Source organism: Liolophura sinensis, chromosome 6 (assembly GCF_032854445.1).
Source record: "Liolophura sinensis isolate JHLJ2023 chromosome 6, CUHK_Ljap_v2, whole genome shotgun sequence".
Taxonomy (NCBI): Eukaryota; Metazoa; Mollusca; class Polyplacophora; order Chitonida; family Chitonidae; genus Liolophura; species Liolophura sinensis.
Genome location: NC_088300.1, coordinates 32,245,273 through 32,262,539, shown reverse-complemented (window position 1 = coordinate 32,262,539; position 17,267 = coordinate 32,245,273). Strand labels below are relative to the sequence as shown.

The 17,267-nt window shown below is 39.7% G+C and overlaps 1 protein-coding gene across 1 annotated transcript; it reads left to right on the top strand.

The window, feature by feature from the left end:
• The first annotated feature begins 897 nt into the window (after positions 1 to 897).
• Positions 898 to 1,269, top strand: LOC135467099 (histone H2A-like). Its single transcript, XM_064744859.1, has one exon. It carries the CDS (start codon positions 898 to 900, stop codon positions 1,267 to 1,269), a length of 372 nt encoding a protein of 123 aa, XP_064600929.1.
• Positions 1,270 to 17,267: the final 15,998 nt, after the last annotated feature.

Below are 17,267 nucleotides of genomic sequence, written 5' to 3'. Positions count from 1 at the left end.
CCTCACTGGTCAAGGTGGTTTGTGCCAATCTCTCATCAATGCTGTTGCTATGAGTTCATGTCCAGCTCATGCTGGCTTCCTCTGGGGCTACACGGAGGGAAGGCCTGCCAGTAACCTGCAGATGGTCGTGGGTTTCCACCAGACTCTGTCTGATTTCCTCTCACCAGCATTATGGTGGGAGGAAACAGGGCAGAAACTCCTGAAGAAACTTTCTGCAGGTTGCTGAAAGACCATCCCCCATTGGGCATGAGCTGGACTCACAGCAGCCGCATTTATGAGAGGCTCCTGGATCAGTGCGCCAAGCTTGGATATTCTGGCTTAGAATTTCTTATTTCACTTCATATGTCACTTTTAGAATGCCCATCAAGCCTTCTTCAATTCATGGGTTCAAGAGCCTTTGGTGTCACGTGGTTTACGAGAAAAGTTTCGTGAAATGTATTTACGAAGTTTTGAGAAAGCGGGTCGAACTGTTAAAAACTTGATGAATGAATGTAAAGTTGCCTGCTCTCGGCTTAGACCTAATTTACGTTTCTCCAGTTCTGGGCTTTCACAGCCCAAAAATGTATAGCCCAGTGCATGATAGGCTCGCAGCTGGCGCCGTTTTACAAGCACTTAAAAATATAAAAAATAAAAAACCGCACAAGCCGCATGTTATCTGAGCTAACTCTTTCACTATTCTATTTTATTTGTCCAAGCGTCGTGAGCTACAAAAAGCGCGAACGTGCTAGAGAGCACCCACAGTCGCCGTTGATTGGTTGATGTTTTACGCGCGAATATGTTTCCACAAATAGTACAATCCTCGCGATGTGTATAAAAGGATGAAAGTCCGATGTCCTTCACTAGCTTCTATCGACGCATCAGAAAACACAAAACAAGGTTTTTGAGGTCAATCCAAAGATGTCTGGACGTGGCAAAGGCGGAAAGGCAAAGGCGAAGGTTCAATCGAGGTCGTCTCGTGCTGGGCTTCAGTTTCCTGTTAGTCGTATTCATCGCTATTTGAGGAAGGGTAATTACTCCAACCGTGTCGGAACAGGGGCTCCCGTGTACTTGGCTGCTGTGATGGAGTATTTGACAGCAGAGGTGTTGGAGTTGGCTGGAAATGCTGCCCGAGAATACAAGAAAAAAAACATCAACCCACGACACCTGCTGCTGGCCGTCCGCAATGACGAGGAGCTGAACAGACTGCTGTCTGGTGTGGCCATTCCCCGAGGTGGCGTCCTTCCCAACATCCAGGCTGTTCTCCTGCCCACGAAGACAAAAAGATCCTAAATTGCGTGTACAGCCACAGTGGGTAACCACTCTAATTCCAACGGCCCTTTTCAGGGCCAACCATATTTCCTGAAAGAGGTCTTTCTTCTGAGCAAGAATATGTGATTAGCTGTTCTTATCACAATGCGCACAGACTAGGCAATATCACAGTTGCAGTCTAGAATTCATCGTATTTTGTACTTTAACAAGTTAAACAAAAAATTAACAGAAATGTGATTTTTCAGTAAATCTTACTCGTGGTATGTCCGAATTGTTTAAAAAAAAATATTAAAGACGTTTTTCGCGACGAAACCTCCGGCTCCCGTTTCCTTTGATATTGCCAAATCTGCAGTGGGTGGTTATCCTCTCTAGTGTAATTATATTACATGTATTTAATACCGGTATGTGTTGATAAACCCACGTATTGAAAATTTGTTGACCCATTAACAATTAGCATATTTGAGTGATAAAAAAGGGTGATCTACGCGTTAACGGACGCTTACTTTTAACGTAGTATATACGCGGAAGTGAAGACGCACAGTTTTCACATACTCCTGTTGTTTCACATGACCGTTTTCATGTGATATGTGCTAGATTTTTGTCCTCCCCAGAAGGCCACTATTAAGGGAAGTTACTCTGAATGAACGATTATGGTAGGGTGTGGTTCACAGTTGTGTCCCTTGAAAGGTGCTGAACTCATCCCAACCACATTGCTGACTCTTATTGTTTCATTTCACTGATACATCCTAACTGATCTCGTAAATTCGTATCCATTGAGCGTTATAAATCTGACCCATCATGCTAAAATTTTCACATAGTCAAACTGGTGTCCACCTAACTTTCCATGTCTGGATCGTTTCGAGAGCTTTTCAAAGAGCTTTGAAAACACGCATGTAAAGCATCAAACCGGAGTCGGGTCATACCAAAGACTTCAACAATGGTACTTGTTGCTGCCTCGCTTAACGCTCAGCACTCGGACGTTAGAGCAAAAACACTGGTTGACCCGCATGAACTCGCGCTGAGCCCTGCAACAAGCCAACGGAAGCTGGATTCGAACGCGACCTATAGCTCTCCTAAACAAGGCTTCAGCCCAAGAAGTATCCGAGAGAGCAAAGGATTTCTGAAGTGGGCATGTTTTATCTTGCATGTTATGCTTGCTTGTGGTGTTGATTTGATTTATTTATTTATATTTGACTGGTGTTTTACGCCATACTCGTGAATATAGTGCCAGCATTACGGTGGAAGAAATCCGTGCAGAAAACCATAACTATTAGCAGGTTGGCGGCAGACCTTCCCACGAATGGCACGAGCTGGATTTGAACTCGTCGCGGGTGGTGGGAAGAAACCCACGACCATCCTCAGGTTTGGTGTCGATTTGAGTCGTGTTTATATACAGCCAACTGTAGGCCAATATAATATACTGAAACAAAGAATTTTTTTTGGTATAAATATGTTTATATATTCACAAACCTGATATGTACAGATGGGTTAAAGGTAAGCTAAGCACCTGACTAGCACAAATTATGTATACACAGGTAATTACCAAAAGATAGCTTCTAAAAACCATTCTTCGGGGGAAAAAATTTGGTGGCCTGAATTATATTCATGGCAGGATTAGGTGAAAATGTCCAACGCACTCAAGGTGATAACTTCATTGTCAAAACGGAACGGTCGGAATCAAGTCTGCAATTGTTGCAGCAGAATGGGAGAAGGAAGCAGTGGGATTTTTCAGTGTGTTTCAAGTCACCGGAACACAATATTACAGCGATATAGTTGGTATCCCAGATACAGTTTATATCATCCAGATCACAGAAACGACCTCAAAGGGATAAAATACCATCTTGTTTGGGTTCCTATTCATTCGCATTAGAAAATAAAATGGCGGCGATGGAAATGGCTTCCTCCTCTATGGACTATATTAATGGTCGCCTGTGCGTACGATATACAAGCCACTGTTGATGGTTTGACCGACCCCCGGAATGTAATCTTGTGACGCCACTGTGTTCAACCGATTAAGTTACACGGGTATACAAAAGAGAACAGCGTTGACGAGACGAAACTTCACTCCTATATGTAATAAAGAAGTGACGTCACAGCTATTGGTGATAGCATCAACTTGGGCTAGGAGAAAGCAGCATTGACTATACAGAACGTCACTCCTGTGGCGTCACCGTGTCCATACACAACAATATGGTCCGTTTCCATTCTGGATTTCCGTTGGGAGCTTTTCCGTTGGGGGCTTTTCTGAGTGACAGTGGAAGTGAACTTCTTGAATGATTTTGACAGCACTCTTTTGACTTTCTGTTGAGGGAAAAGAAAAAGACATAAATATCATATAAAATTATCCCATGTCGCTAGAATTAAATCCGATGAGTATTGTATCGGTCCGTCTCTCAATATTTTTTTGTTACGAGTACCGGTATATGTAGGCTGTAAGCCAGAATACAGTCTACGCTGTACTTGCAGTTCCACCAACCATGCCTTCTCGCTAATGTGTATTTGGAAAAACGTATGAAAGGTAAAAACTTTGCTAATGATGTATGTCCTTAATTTTCCAACATAAACAGTAAAATGTTACATGTCCTTAAAACTCCTTAAAAATGTTATTAAAACATTTTTGATTAGGTCACCTGACATGTTCAACATTTAAAACATCTAAAGAAACTTACGCGTTTTGCTACATTAAAGAATTTACATTTGATACAAACTAGACGCCGTATAGATGTGCAAGTACTTTGTAAATCTGTGTCAAGTGATGTACTATATATAGTAAAGACACTCTCCCCCTCCCCCCAATATATTATATATAGTGCGCCTCTTTAGAAATTCCACAAACAAAGCTACATGGACGGATTTACAATGTCATTATATAACAGGAAAGGAAATTAAGTGTGTAATTAAATAAATTTCTGGCTAAGTAGTCAATTAATGAAATGTCATCTTCGACACAGACTACAATTACACCCTTGAACTAAGAGGTTTCGTGCTCAAATCCCGACTGTGCCTACATGGTCAGGAGGTTCCCTTAGGTAGGCATACACTATATATACCTAACACCTATTTTGATAATATCGGGCTGTTACATTATCTTGCTGTTTCATTATCCTGTATCTATATCTTATGTTGATTTAATACTTAGTCTGCATTTTGTGGCTTTGTCTCCATGCCTGTGTGTGTACATGAGCCTTTCGTTTTTCGGAGTTACACTACTCGTGTCTTGCATTAATCTGATTAGTGGAACACAAGGCTTCAAAACACCCGACAATGTCCGCTGTTTTACATTATTCTCTGTACCATTTTCCTCTATTCAAAAAAATGACCATGATTACGCATGCAAGTGAAATAAATTTAACTGAGAATATTGCATAGCAAAAAGGGAAGTTATACATAAGTAAATAAATACAACTTTGTATTTACCCGTGATAACTGTGAGGTGGTGTTGACACTCGCTTTAGTATCGGAGATAAGATCCGCGCTTAGATCTTGGAAGGACTCATATCCTGACGTGGATGAATCGATCTCCTGAGCTGACAACCGTTGATCTAAGGCAATGTAACTGCTGTTCATCTTATTAGAGCTTTTTCTCGAGAAGACCTTCAAATATGATAAATTCTGTAATGGTTGATATATTTCCCTGTAATACTATATGCACCGGTATGAAACGTCCCTGTCCAAAGCCTCAATACTTCTGCGTGGATCACTGAATGCGATTCGTCTTTATATATAGACTATCTACAGGTCGGAATATCTTACTTTTTATATTTGGGTTAATCATTTAACGAGATAGGCGAGATTTGATTTAAATCAAACACAGGTGTGTAATGGTATAGATATATACTTGTCAGAAGAGGTCAGGCGTATCAAACATTTCAGGTATACGTCATTCGTGACCAACTGATATGCGCCATCGAACTTGTGACCCGGTCAAACTATGGGGAATGTGTAATGTACAGACCTTTGCATATGTCGCTGGTCGTGCTTATCGTCTGTGATATAGGACGCTCAGTATGCTGACCGACGACACAGATAAATCACCTACATGAGCATGGTCAGTAAGGCATGTCTGTTATACACTCTCAGATACGTAACCCTTTCATATACGCCTCAATCGTCAATGTATAATGTACATTTATTTACTTGATTGGTGTTTTTATCATATATATGTAGTACTCCATTAGTATATATACATTGTCATAGACATAGGTTGAAATGTCTGGACAAATTTAACCTTAATCTAGAATGTGTTCACCATAACTGAGAAAGTTTTTATACTACAGTGTTACATGAAGCTTAGTAATACAAGAGTACTTACCAATTTAAAGTGTAACTTTAGACTATATTTCTAATTATATAAGTCACTATACTGATGAATTTTAAGAAGAAAAAGTTTGTCAATTATTTGCCAAAGGTCGGAAGGTTTTATACGCCTATACAGGCACTCTAGTTGCTTCCAAATATAAAACTGACCTTTTTAAAATTTCTTGAGTGTATATGCATGGCGTTAAACAATATTAAAAAAGATAAATAAAGATATTCATGTATTAAACTCGCGAGATACCTATTTTATCCATAGTTAAAATTTTTGGCATTAATCCATTCGCGTAGATATATGTACTATAAGGTATTTGTCGACTGATTTTATATTTATGTGTTTCTATGTATAGATTAAACAGGCCTGCACAGACACGGAAGTTGCTGTGAATGGAACAGTTATATTTGGAAGATATCTTCAATTTCAACATTCTTCAAATAATCATTTCCCTCTATGTGCATACCATTTGATCATATATATATACATGTAGATCTATTTTTAGTTTGACATACAAGAAGAGAACACACAAGAATTAATTAAGAAAAACATATAATTAAAACATTGGGAGGCTATATCTGAATATAAACGTTACTTCGATATTGAGAATCGTATCAGTGAGAATTGAGAGTTTCTGACACCCTTTCATATACACGCTGACATAAGATAAAAATATTTGATTAGTTATGTATTCGGTGTATTATATAAATTTATTTGGTTAACAGTTTTCAGCCGAGAGAGATTTTCATATAAACATATATGACAGCATGCCAGTAAAATTACAGAGCTTTCAAACGTAACCATACACTTTCATTATCCGCGGTAACGGTGTACATATGTTATTGAGAGTATAACTATACACAAGTGTTGCATGTGTATACTTGTCATGAATTTGCCATAAAAATTGGTGCATTTTTTTATTATTTTATTTTTTTTTTTCACGGAGCTTTCTACTGACTCCATCACAGAAGTGGCAACTGCACAGCGTAAAACTTGGTGTTCACAATATATAGACCATATATACAGAGATAAAGACAGAAAAACAGAAAGCAGAAACAACGAATACATGTTGGGTGTTGAAAAATCAGCTCATGTACTGCTTAAAAGCAAGCCAGTCCAGATGGTATGAAAAGCATGAAAAACTGGTTGGTTCTCGCAAGGTATTTCTGGCATTGTGAGCTATATACATTGGAAAGATATACATATATATAGACACAGACGAAATGGTATTGTTTAGATTTGGATGGCTCTGTCTGTTGCAAAGATTCTTTTATTTTAAGAATGTTAAAACTAAAGACTGAAGATCAAACGTCAGTGGAGCTCATTTTGATACGAAAGAGAATCTTGAATCCAATCTAAATCTAACACACCATCAAATCAATCAGTCAATAAATCAATCAACCAATAAATAAAAACAAGGCAAGCATTTTACAGGAGTACTGTTTTTGCCGTACGTGTTTTTGAGTCGCCAGAAAATGGACTAAACTGTCGAAAATTAATTTGGTCTCTTATACCAAGTTAGGGCAAAGTACTAAGTTTCAATCCATAGTAACCAACTGAAAGCAGGGACTCATATATAGCAGGTAGGACAGGGCAAAACGCGAACTTCATCTGCCATTTAAACGAAGCTGTATGTATGAAGCCCACTACCAAGTTTCAGATTTATACAATCAAATACTTTTTTTTTACAAGTCAGAAAAACCGTCCAAGTGTAAACAAGGAAAGAAACACCCAAGGTATTGCTGAAATTTGAGAAAACGCCACAAAACTCGAACTTGATAAGCAAGGTGAAGACATGTACCGGACAACAGATTCCTGACTGACTGACTGACAGACTGAGATGGAAGGGTATAACCCTATATAGCCTCCTAAGGTATATGCGTGGTAGGAGGCTATGTAATAGTCGCTCATACACACACTGATGTAGCGAATACATCGTTCACATTGACAATATATATTTGTCTTACTATACACAGAAGCTTCTGTAGATGCACCATGCATGCCTGCGATTTAAATCGTCTGATTTGTACCGAACTTGATGTGACCGACTTTTAAGTGTCCCCGACCCTGCACTTGCCCCCTCCCCCCCACCCGACCGCCACCTCCTATATCCGCGACCGCCTGCAGTACACAGCCCGTAACCTCTGCTTGACTGATTATACGCTATACGCTCTAGGTTGATGTCGATAACATGCACTGTAACCTATATATGTGTACCAAGGGTAGTACACACCAGCGATGGTTTAAATTTTCTTTATTTATACTTGGTAGGTGTGTAATACTGTATACTCAAGAATATTCCACCAAGCTAGTTGTTGGCGACCAGGCATGGAGAAATAAACCGGACTGATAATGCATGGAGAGTAAACTAGGCTACACTTGACTTACCTGCTGGCCTAAAAAAAATGCAGTCAAAGATTTGAACACACGACCTCATTTGTAAAGTGTCTAACAGTCGATTGAGGAAAGTCAGCGTTTTACCCACCAGGGCCAGCGATGACCTCACATACTTAATAACCCATTACAACATGTCAAGCCTTCGTGTTCATTTAAACACGCGCTGAGCAATGCTGCGGCAATCATGTTATAACATAGAGTGCTACATCACACATCAACACCAATGGCAGGTTTGAAGAAATATTTCCTCTGCTCATATGATTTAGACAAGGTTTCTATTTTTAGAAACCTGACACTTGGAAGATCCTTGAATGGGCAATCCTGAGCATTTCCCAGCTTACATGCATACATAATAAAACATAATTAGTTTGAATGGCGACTCCTTTCCATGGAATGATTTGCGCCAAGGTAATGAGATGACGGTGTTTCAGGCATTCTGGCTCTTCTAATCAACAATGATCGATTCACAGCGAACTAAATATATTGCCACAGTGCTGTGGCTTAATATCTCAGGATCCCACATGAATAATTCCTCAAACCTTTAAAAACTAAACTTACATATTTCGGTGGACAAAACATAGTTCTGTGTAGCTCTTTATATACGTATACATATATTTAATGATGCCTCAAGTAATCTAGCCGGAGAGAATTGGATTCGAACACGCAATCACATCCGCTGAAGCTTAGACGTAGGCCTATATACACATATTGCAATAGTTAATTAAATTAAACCTATTTATCTATCGGGGCCTCTGTGGTTCAGTCGGTTAGCGCGCTAGCGCAGCATAATGACCCAGGAGCCTCTCACCAATGCGGTCGCTGTGAGTTCAAGTCCAGCTCATGCTGGCTTCCTCTCCGGCCGTAAGTGGGCCGAGGTCTGCCAGCACCCTGCGGATGGTCGTGGGTTTCCCCCGGGCTCTGCCCGGTTTCCACCCACCATAATGCTGGCCGCCGTCGTATAAGTGAAATATTCTTGAGTACGGCGTAAAACACCAATCAAATAAAATAAATAAATATTTGTCTATCTATTAAACTTGAATGGTATATAACATGCACCGCAATGAAAAATTCTTTGGTAAATACCTAAGGTCATTATGAACAAGATTGCATCAGCGATTCTATTAGACCCACCATGCATGTAACCTCTTTTGCCAGCGGTCGATCGGCGGCAACGGTTCAAAGAAATAGTTCACCGAGGGCACCAAGTTCTCCTTATAACAATCGTTATGTTTTACTTGCGCCTTGTTTGTTTGGGTTAAGCAACTCTTTCAACAATTTCTCAGATATATCACGACGGCGCCTCCTGTTTGCAGACATTTACTTATACGTGTAGTGCTGCCTCAATGAAACACCTTGGCGAAGACACCAGACATGATGGCCCACCCTTTGCATGCACATTATGCCGAGGTCGAGTCAACCAGTCACTTGGACTATATTAGTAGCTTCAGGTTTGAAATTTCCAGATATGTATCATAATATAGGCCTATTATATGTGGAATGCATCGTTCACAGATGCTTAATTCGTGTAAATACACGATTTGTTTATTTTAGCTTAAATATTTGTTCTCTCCAGATTAGAAATTATATAAGAAAGTGACAACTGTGAAAACAAATCAGCACTGAAGCCGTTATTTCTACACTCAAAAAATATTTCTGTTAATTTTAACAGAAAGACTGTTGTCTGTGTGATGCTAAATGTGCTAAATGCTAAATATTGCAGCAGATTGTTCTGGTAAATATAACACAAGTATTCTATTAATTCAACATGAAGAATCTATCAGACTAACAGGATATGACGTTGAGTATGATAGAATGTTGTGTTTTAATAACAGAATACATTCTAGCATCACTCTGACAACAGACTTTGTTAAAATGAACAAATTAATTTTTCAAGTGTAAATTTCCGGTTAGGACAGCTATATATATATATATATATATATATATATATATATATATATATATATATATATACAGAGAGAGAGAGAGAGAGAGAGAGAGAGAGAGAGAGAGAGAGAGAGAGAGAGAGAGAGAGAGAGAGAGATAGATAGATAGGTATGAACGTTGTGCATGACTGTGACTAAATGGGACAAAAATACATTTTGAGCTGTCAGTACACATAAATATATAGGTCCTACACTCAGTATATATGTGTTTGAATTCACTGGATTTCTGTCCAGTTTTCATTACACTAATTTTACTTTTCTGTCCTTATAACACCAAATGGCGAACGTCGTTGACAGCCTTTATCAGGGACCTTGAGAGAGAGGGAATCTATGCAAATGCATGTCACAGGCTGGGTTTGAACCCACACTCTGAGTCTCCTACATGTAGCAATTCAAAGGCAAGAACCCTATTAACTCGATATAAAACAAATAAAACGGTACGTGTGCTTTTTATGCAAGGTCTGAAATGAAGAGAACCTGAAGCCTTAATAATTTGGATCAGAGCATGTCGCGTGGCCTTTCGACTTTATGTGATGTGCATGAATTCAAATCTGAGACCTTATAGTCGTGACCGTGAATGCATCGAAAAAGCTGGAGGGTTTTAGACAGTGTGTTGTTTATATGCAGGCTGACTTGCTACCAGCATGCCTCGGCGTCCTTCCTTAACGTGTCTGCTGGACCCTGAAGTAACAGCAAGTGAGAAAAGATGGCGGTCATTGGGACTGAAGAGGGTGCGTACTTACGCCTTTGCTTTTATACGTCATTTGTACATATACAACAATTTCGTACACATACATATACTATGAAAATAATTTCTGCCATTCACATCTAAATTTAGAAGTTTTCACCTGTGTCTGTATGGCGTATGAGAAATATTCTGTTCCACTTCACACCTTTTACAAACGACATCAATTCTTATCAGCATGGCATAACAGAAAGTTAATGTGATAATTGCCAATAACAATCAACTAAAATAATATTTATGGATAATAATTATTTCAGATAAATTCCTGGTTGTTTTTGTTTTCTTCAAGCGCGTATTATTTGTTTTAAGACAGTTTTGTGTCCAACATACACCTAGGCCTGAAGGCAAATTGGCCTGTACTCCTTATAATGAAGATCATGCTATGTATTATATGACCCAAAGTTTGGTTGGTCGACTATATTAATCGGACTAGTGTTTTGAGACAAATTTCTCCTTGATAAATATTGACCGTTTTAAAAAGAGAGAATTAATTTTTCTCATTATGCCTGTTGAACGTAACTATGACGGCATGGTTAAATATCAAGGCAAAGTTTCTTTAAATATTTATCTGCTGCTTTGTTTTCCTCGGATATTTTTCAGAAAATACGTTCAGTGGTAATCGTAACGTGGAACACTCTCGTCGAAATTTTCTCCCGGGCGTCTTACTTTGAAGAAGACGGTGTTTCTGCGGTTCATGGTATAGCAGGGGAGACAATCGTGCTTGTACGAGTTAATCAGGCGTGACGTGAACGGCGTAGGACCTACAGTCTTTGGGTGTCAAGAACTGACAGTAGAGTGAGCATTATGCAAAAGAACTGCAATCAGAAACATGTTTTAAACCGAAATAAATAATGACTATTTGATCATGCTGGCACATGTATGCATGCTTTGTTTCCATGCAAGAGAAATCACAGCTGGCCTTCACATGTATGTAACCTCTATATATGGGTTGAAGTAAAGTCCGTAAGAATCGGAGAACCGGAGAGGAAGTCAACATGAGCAACAGCACTGATGAGAGGCTCCTGGGTCATTGTGCAGGCCACAGATGCCCTGTTTACGTATAAAGAAGGCTACGTGGAATTCGTGGAAGTTTAACTGTAATGTGTGCAAGATCCTTTTTAGTTTAATTACGGCTTTGAAATCCATATTCAGGGTCGCCACAATAGGGACGCATTGTTGCCAAAGTGACGTTAAGCCTTAATCATTGATTCGTGTTGTAAATTACAACGATAAATGGATTGGTGCACATAGCATGTCAAAAAGTCATTTAGAGTGATCTCCCCTGCACCGCAGATTTGATTGGCTGATCAGATAACACACTCCTCACGGTATCATCTTATATAACATTACACGGTTCATCCATTGGCTCACTATATGAGTCCTGCTGTTAATTTCCTGTGAGCATTTCACCATATGTTATATCTGTATAATCCATCTCTCTTCATGAACACAGTTCGGCGAGTGGGGCCTGGCTTTAAGAGTGGTGTAAATTAGTGTGCGACCCCGACCACTACATACAGAGCTGTCAACCCTGACAGAACCAGAAGTGATAAAAACAAACGGCCAAGTACCAGGGCAAATTCCTGGCGGTCGTGTTAAGTGTGTGTGAGTGTGTTTTGGGGGCAGGGAGGTGGGGGTTGGGGTAGGGGTGGGAGTGGTGGTGGGCGTGTGTATGGGGGTTGTTTGTGTGAAAAAATCGCTTTGTTCATTTTTAACTGTGCTTCGGAGGCTTTTGCAGACCTTTTGTAGTTATGTCGTCGTTATGCAAAGTGAAAACATCACACAAAATCAACATTTTTGTGCAATGAAAAACATGACATTTAGTCTATTAACTGTGAGAACGTGAGCTTTAATTAGAACATGCGACCCTCACGTCAAAAACGTGACAGCTAAGGAGGGTGATCAATTTTCAGGATATTCAGGTGACGGATGTATTTTGCAACACATTCTACTCACCATCGGTACAGAAGAGGCCTTTAACTTTATTTTAAAGTTTATGCTTAACTACTAAGAAAGCCATTCTCGTTGACAGATCGTTCCAAGAACCGTTTCGCACACATACAACAACTTATCCGAGAAACCTTTGAAAGTGAGAAAACATTTACTTGGTCTGCAGGCGCAGGCATTCCAGAAGCCTATGTTTATACTTTAGTTTGAATTCCGCACAGAAACAGCAGGCTACATAGCGCATGTCAGCCATACACAGTAAATTTATGTAGGCTATCTGAAATGTGCTAAAATATATACAAAACATCCTATTGCAGATGTATTAATATACAAATATTATAGCCTGAAGCTGAAATGCCAACATCTTGAATATATATTAATTGATATCACGACAATCAGATTTATTCAAGACCAAAACCATGTACCATTTCACAAAATGCGCCTGGGCCTGAAGCAGGAGCTGGAGTGGCACGTACAACCCTATTGATCAACGACATATGATATATGGAGGCATATCTTGCGACATCTTAAATGGCTATAGGGGGCCATGCAAGGACAGACAAAGAGCAGCCTCTCAACTACGATTCGTTTAATTCTAGAAACCACTGTTCGGGAATATTCAATCGTCAAAAATTATATTTCAAACAACGGATGTTTTTCAGGAAATCATAATTAAGAAAAAAGTTTCTCAAAAGATATGCCTAAGAAATCCACAAAAATGGAAGAACAACGAAGAAAAAACAAATATGAAACACATCTTCATCCAATAAGATTGTACATAATTGTGGTCAATGGGATTATACTTCTTGTTATGCAAGTCATTAGAAATACAATTAAGGAAGTAGACAAAAAGCGCGAAATCCGGAGTGTATCCAGCAAAGCACCGTGCAGTTTACTGGCGCCATCATAACTGCAAAAACCGGACACGGACTCCGGTCAATGAGAGTGAACGTGTTCCGGGGAATGCCATGTAGATTATCTTCAGACCGGTGATGGTTTTAGGTGACACCGTCACTAAATACAGCTAGCTCTATATTAGGTGATTTCTGAGGTCAGGAACAGTATTAGCACAGAAGCAGGAGATTAAATGTAAGTCGCTGCCGAATTTCCTTACTGTTGTATCACGATTTCAGCTTGAGAGCTTTACAGCCACGTCAAGGTTGTGGTCAGAATTAAACATTCACAAACGGTTCACATAGCTGTGGTCAAAATCTACATTTTTCTGTGCACATTTCATTCAGACTGGAGAAGATACTTTTTTCTCCATGTGCTGCAGGTGTTTTCATTTTCTTTTTTTTTTCCTCCAAACTTCAAAAAGTTGTGCGCATGTATATTTAAGACAAGATAAGCCGTATATTTGTTTAATTTCCGTCTGTCCTATATAAATATGCAAATACTTACAAATTCATGCATATACCAATATGTCAGAAGACTTCACAACACTATACCGTCAAGCTCATTCTTATACATATCGTGCATTTCTATCACTTATAAACCCAAACCTTACCAAAGAATATTGCAAACGTTGTAGACAGTTCAGGCTCGTCCAGTGATTGTTTTTCAGTTTTCATTCATTAATTTCTTTATTTATTTGATTTGGTTTTATGGCCACACTCAAAAATCATCGTTCACTTTTGTGACGGTGGCTTAAGGGTGCATGGAGGAAACCTAAGTGCCCGTGAAGGAATTAGTCACCGGCCTTAGCTGTAGCTTAACTTAAGTTCACTAAAAGCCGTAGCTGGATTCGAGGCTACCAACTGAATCATCACCCGCCCACCTCAAACCCCACCCGTCCAAATGAAATATGAAGAAAATAGGCCTAAGTCGTTTGTAATTAAGTCTATAATTCCTGGGGGCTGTTTCTCAAAGCAGATGTGACGTTACGCCGGTCGCAAGTACCAAGGCGGCGGGTGCTGACATACGTAACGCTATGCCGGTCGCAAATACCAAGGTGGCGCATGCTTGCATATGTAACGTTACGCCGGTCGCAAATACCAAGTCGGCGTGTGCTGGCATAAGCAACGTTACGCCCATCGCAAGTAGCAAGGCGGTGTGTGCTGGCATACGTAACGTTACGCCGGTCTCACATACCAAGGCGGCGTGTGCTGTTATATGTAACGTCACCCCGGGCGCAAATACCAAGGCGGCGTGTGCTGTTATACCAGTCCAACAAACATAGGTCCAAGAAACAGCTAGGACCCGGATGCTCTGAGATATAGCTGGTTGAAGACACGTCCTTGCACCTTTTCGGCAAGAATACTGAAGTGTTTGAGCAGTAAATAAAGAAGACTGGCTAAATAATCAAATCAAAAATAATTTTACAGCCCACTTTTGGTTTCTAGAAATTAAAATTTTGACCACTTCACACATCTTGCCTAACAAAACATGAGGTAAAATTTCAACTTCTAGTACCGAAAATTAAACAATGTCACAGAGAGTGTTAAAATTTGACTTAATTCAGAAATTACGTTGTGGAATCGCCCGCTGTAGAACAGGGTCTATAGAAGTCACCTAGGCCTCGGAAGCTGTGTAGTATATACCATTATGTATGAGCTACATGGCACAAATGCCTTGTTTTACTGTGTTTTGCCAAGAACATTTATCATGGTTACGTATTTCTTCACTGGGTCTTACCATGCAGTCACATCACGACTGCTTCGTAAAACAGGTCCCCTATAAATATCCCTTCATCTCACTGCATGAAGATTTCCAACGCAATTTGCAATGTTGCAGCTTGTTCGCGCTGCACTATACACCACTAGTCTTTCATAGATCGCCCGTTTAACAGCGTTTTCTAAAAGACGCTCAAGATCAAAAATAGCCTAGTGGTAATTGAATTGTTCGGGAAATTTGGTTCAGCCGACATAAATTAATTATCTCTGCCGTGAATTCAGCAAGTTTTAGGATGAGAGTGAGAATCAATGGGACTTCTTATGAGCTTTACAATTATGTGCGTTTAAGACAAATGGTCGGAGCAACGCCAATTAAGAGAACTCCACCCATAACATTACAGATTTAGTTATAAGCATGGGTTACAGGAGTTGAACCTTTTAGTCGGTTTTCAGGTGAAGTACATGTAATATATTTGGTATTCGATGTGCGTCATCCACAAGAATTTCTCTCGAAGTCAACTCCGTCCAAAGATACTGTCTTCATTTCATTGGTATATATGGATATAAGAAAAAACCGAAAGTATGATTTCAGTTGACCTCTTCGACGGCGTGCTCAGGGGTGGAGATGCATGAAGCAGGATGTACATATAAAAGATAATAGCAGACAAAAACCATAGTTCGTGGCGCTAAACGGGAGGCATGAAACATTCACCTAATATAGAGAAAACATGGCACCGGATCCGCAAAGACCTTTGAATTAAGTCAAAGTTTGAAACGAAAATGAATAATTCCTTTGTGGCCAATCGAGCTGTGCGTGAACGCTCAATAATCAATGTATATATACGAGAAATGTAACACATATTAATTAAGTTGTAAATTTGGACTTCAGCCAAAATGCGCTTTGTGCTTGTATAATACCAATTAATTTGCTTAATTCCTTCCAGTATACATGTGACTTAAAGGCAATAACACTTTCGGTCATATTCACGCTTAAATAGCGAGATCTGTTCACCAACCAGCAAGTAGAGAAGAATTTCATTTGTGTTGTAGCAGTAATGCGACCTTTGTTAGTTCATTCGGCGGATTGAGTGAATGAGTGCTTGGGGTTTAACGTCATACTGAACAATTTTTCAGTCATATGACGACGACTGACGGATAGAGTCTTGACCATCTGGTTGGTGAAGTGCTTTAATCCAGCTCCTTCTAGTTTGGCTGCGGCTTCAGGTAAGGATGTTGGGACATGCAGGTATGGTACCCGCGAATGACGGTGGTTCGTGATGGATTTGTCTTTTTTCATAAAATATATAGAGCCCAATGGATTCAAATAAATGAATGAAACACATAGAGCAAAGTGGGTTCACTGTCAGTAAATTCAGTGCTATAACCTACCCAGACATAGCATTCTTATCGGGCTTTCCAGGGCAATGTATTTTTTTTTTCTTTCAGGGCAATGTATTTTTTTTTCCAGGTGTCATGCAGAATAATCTTCGGAATGAACGCCCTACTTCCATCCTCTGGGACCATCATGATGGTATTGACGAGACGTCTTTGACAGGAAGACAATGGGATTCCAAACAACGATGTTCAAGGATTTTCCAATCGGTACGTCATAGACCTAGACTATTCTACATAAACTCACACCAACTTCACATGGATATCAGCTTTTACTGTGGACTTCTTTATTGATCTAGAACAGAGCATACAGAAGACTGACCCTCGTTCAGATGCCCAGAGATGAGGACAGTGTACAGAGAAATGCAGTGTCATTTCCAGGTAGTTTCTACGGCTCTTGGAGAAACCCTCCTGAACGACAAAACCTACCACGTCCTGGATCCGAATATGACTGAGTATTTAAGCATATTTACAACCACTATGCCAAATCCTCAGAGACAGAATTCTCTGGGTTGTGTAGTAGAGAGATATTTTTATAATATGCAAGTAACAAACAAAACAAAATCATCTTGATCACACCTTCTATAGACGATTCTAGCGGAACACGGCAAGCCAATACGGATAGTTTCGTCAAAAAAAAAAAAGTCGTCCCCAAAACGTTTAACACTATTCCT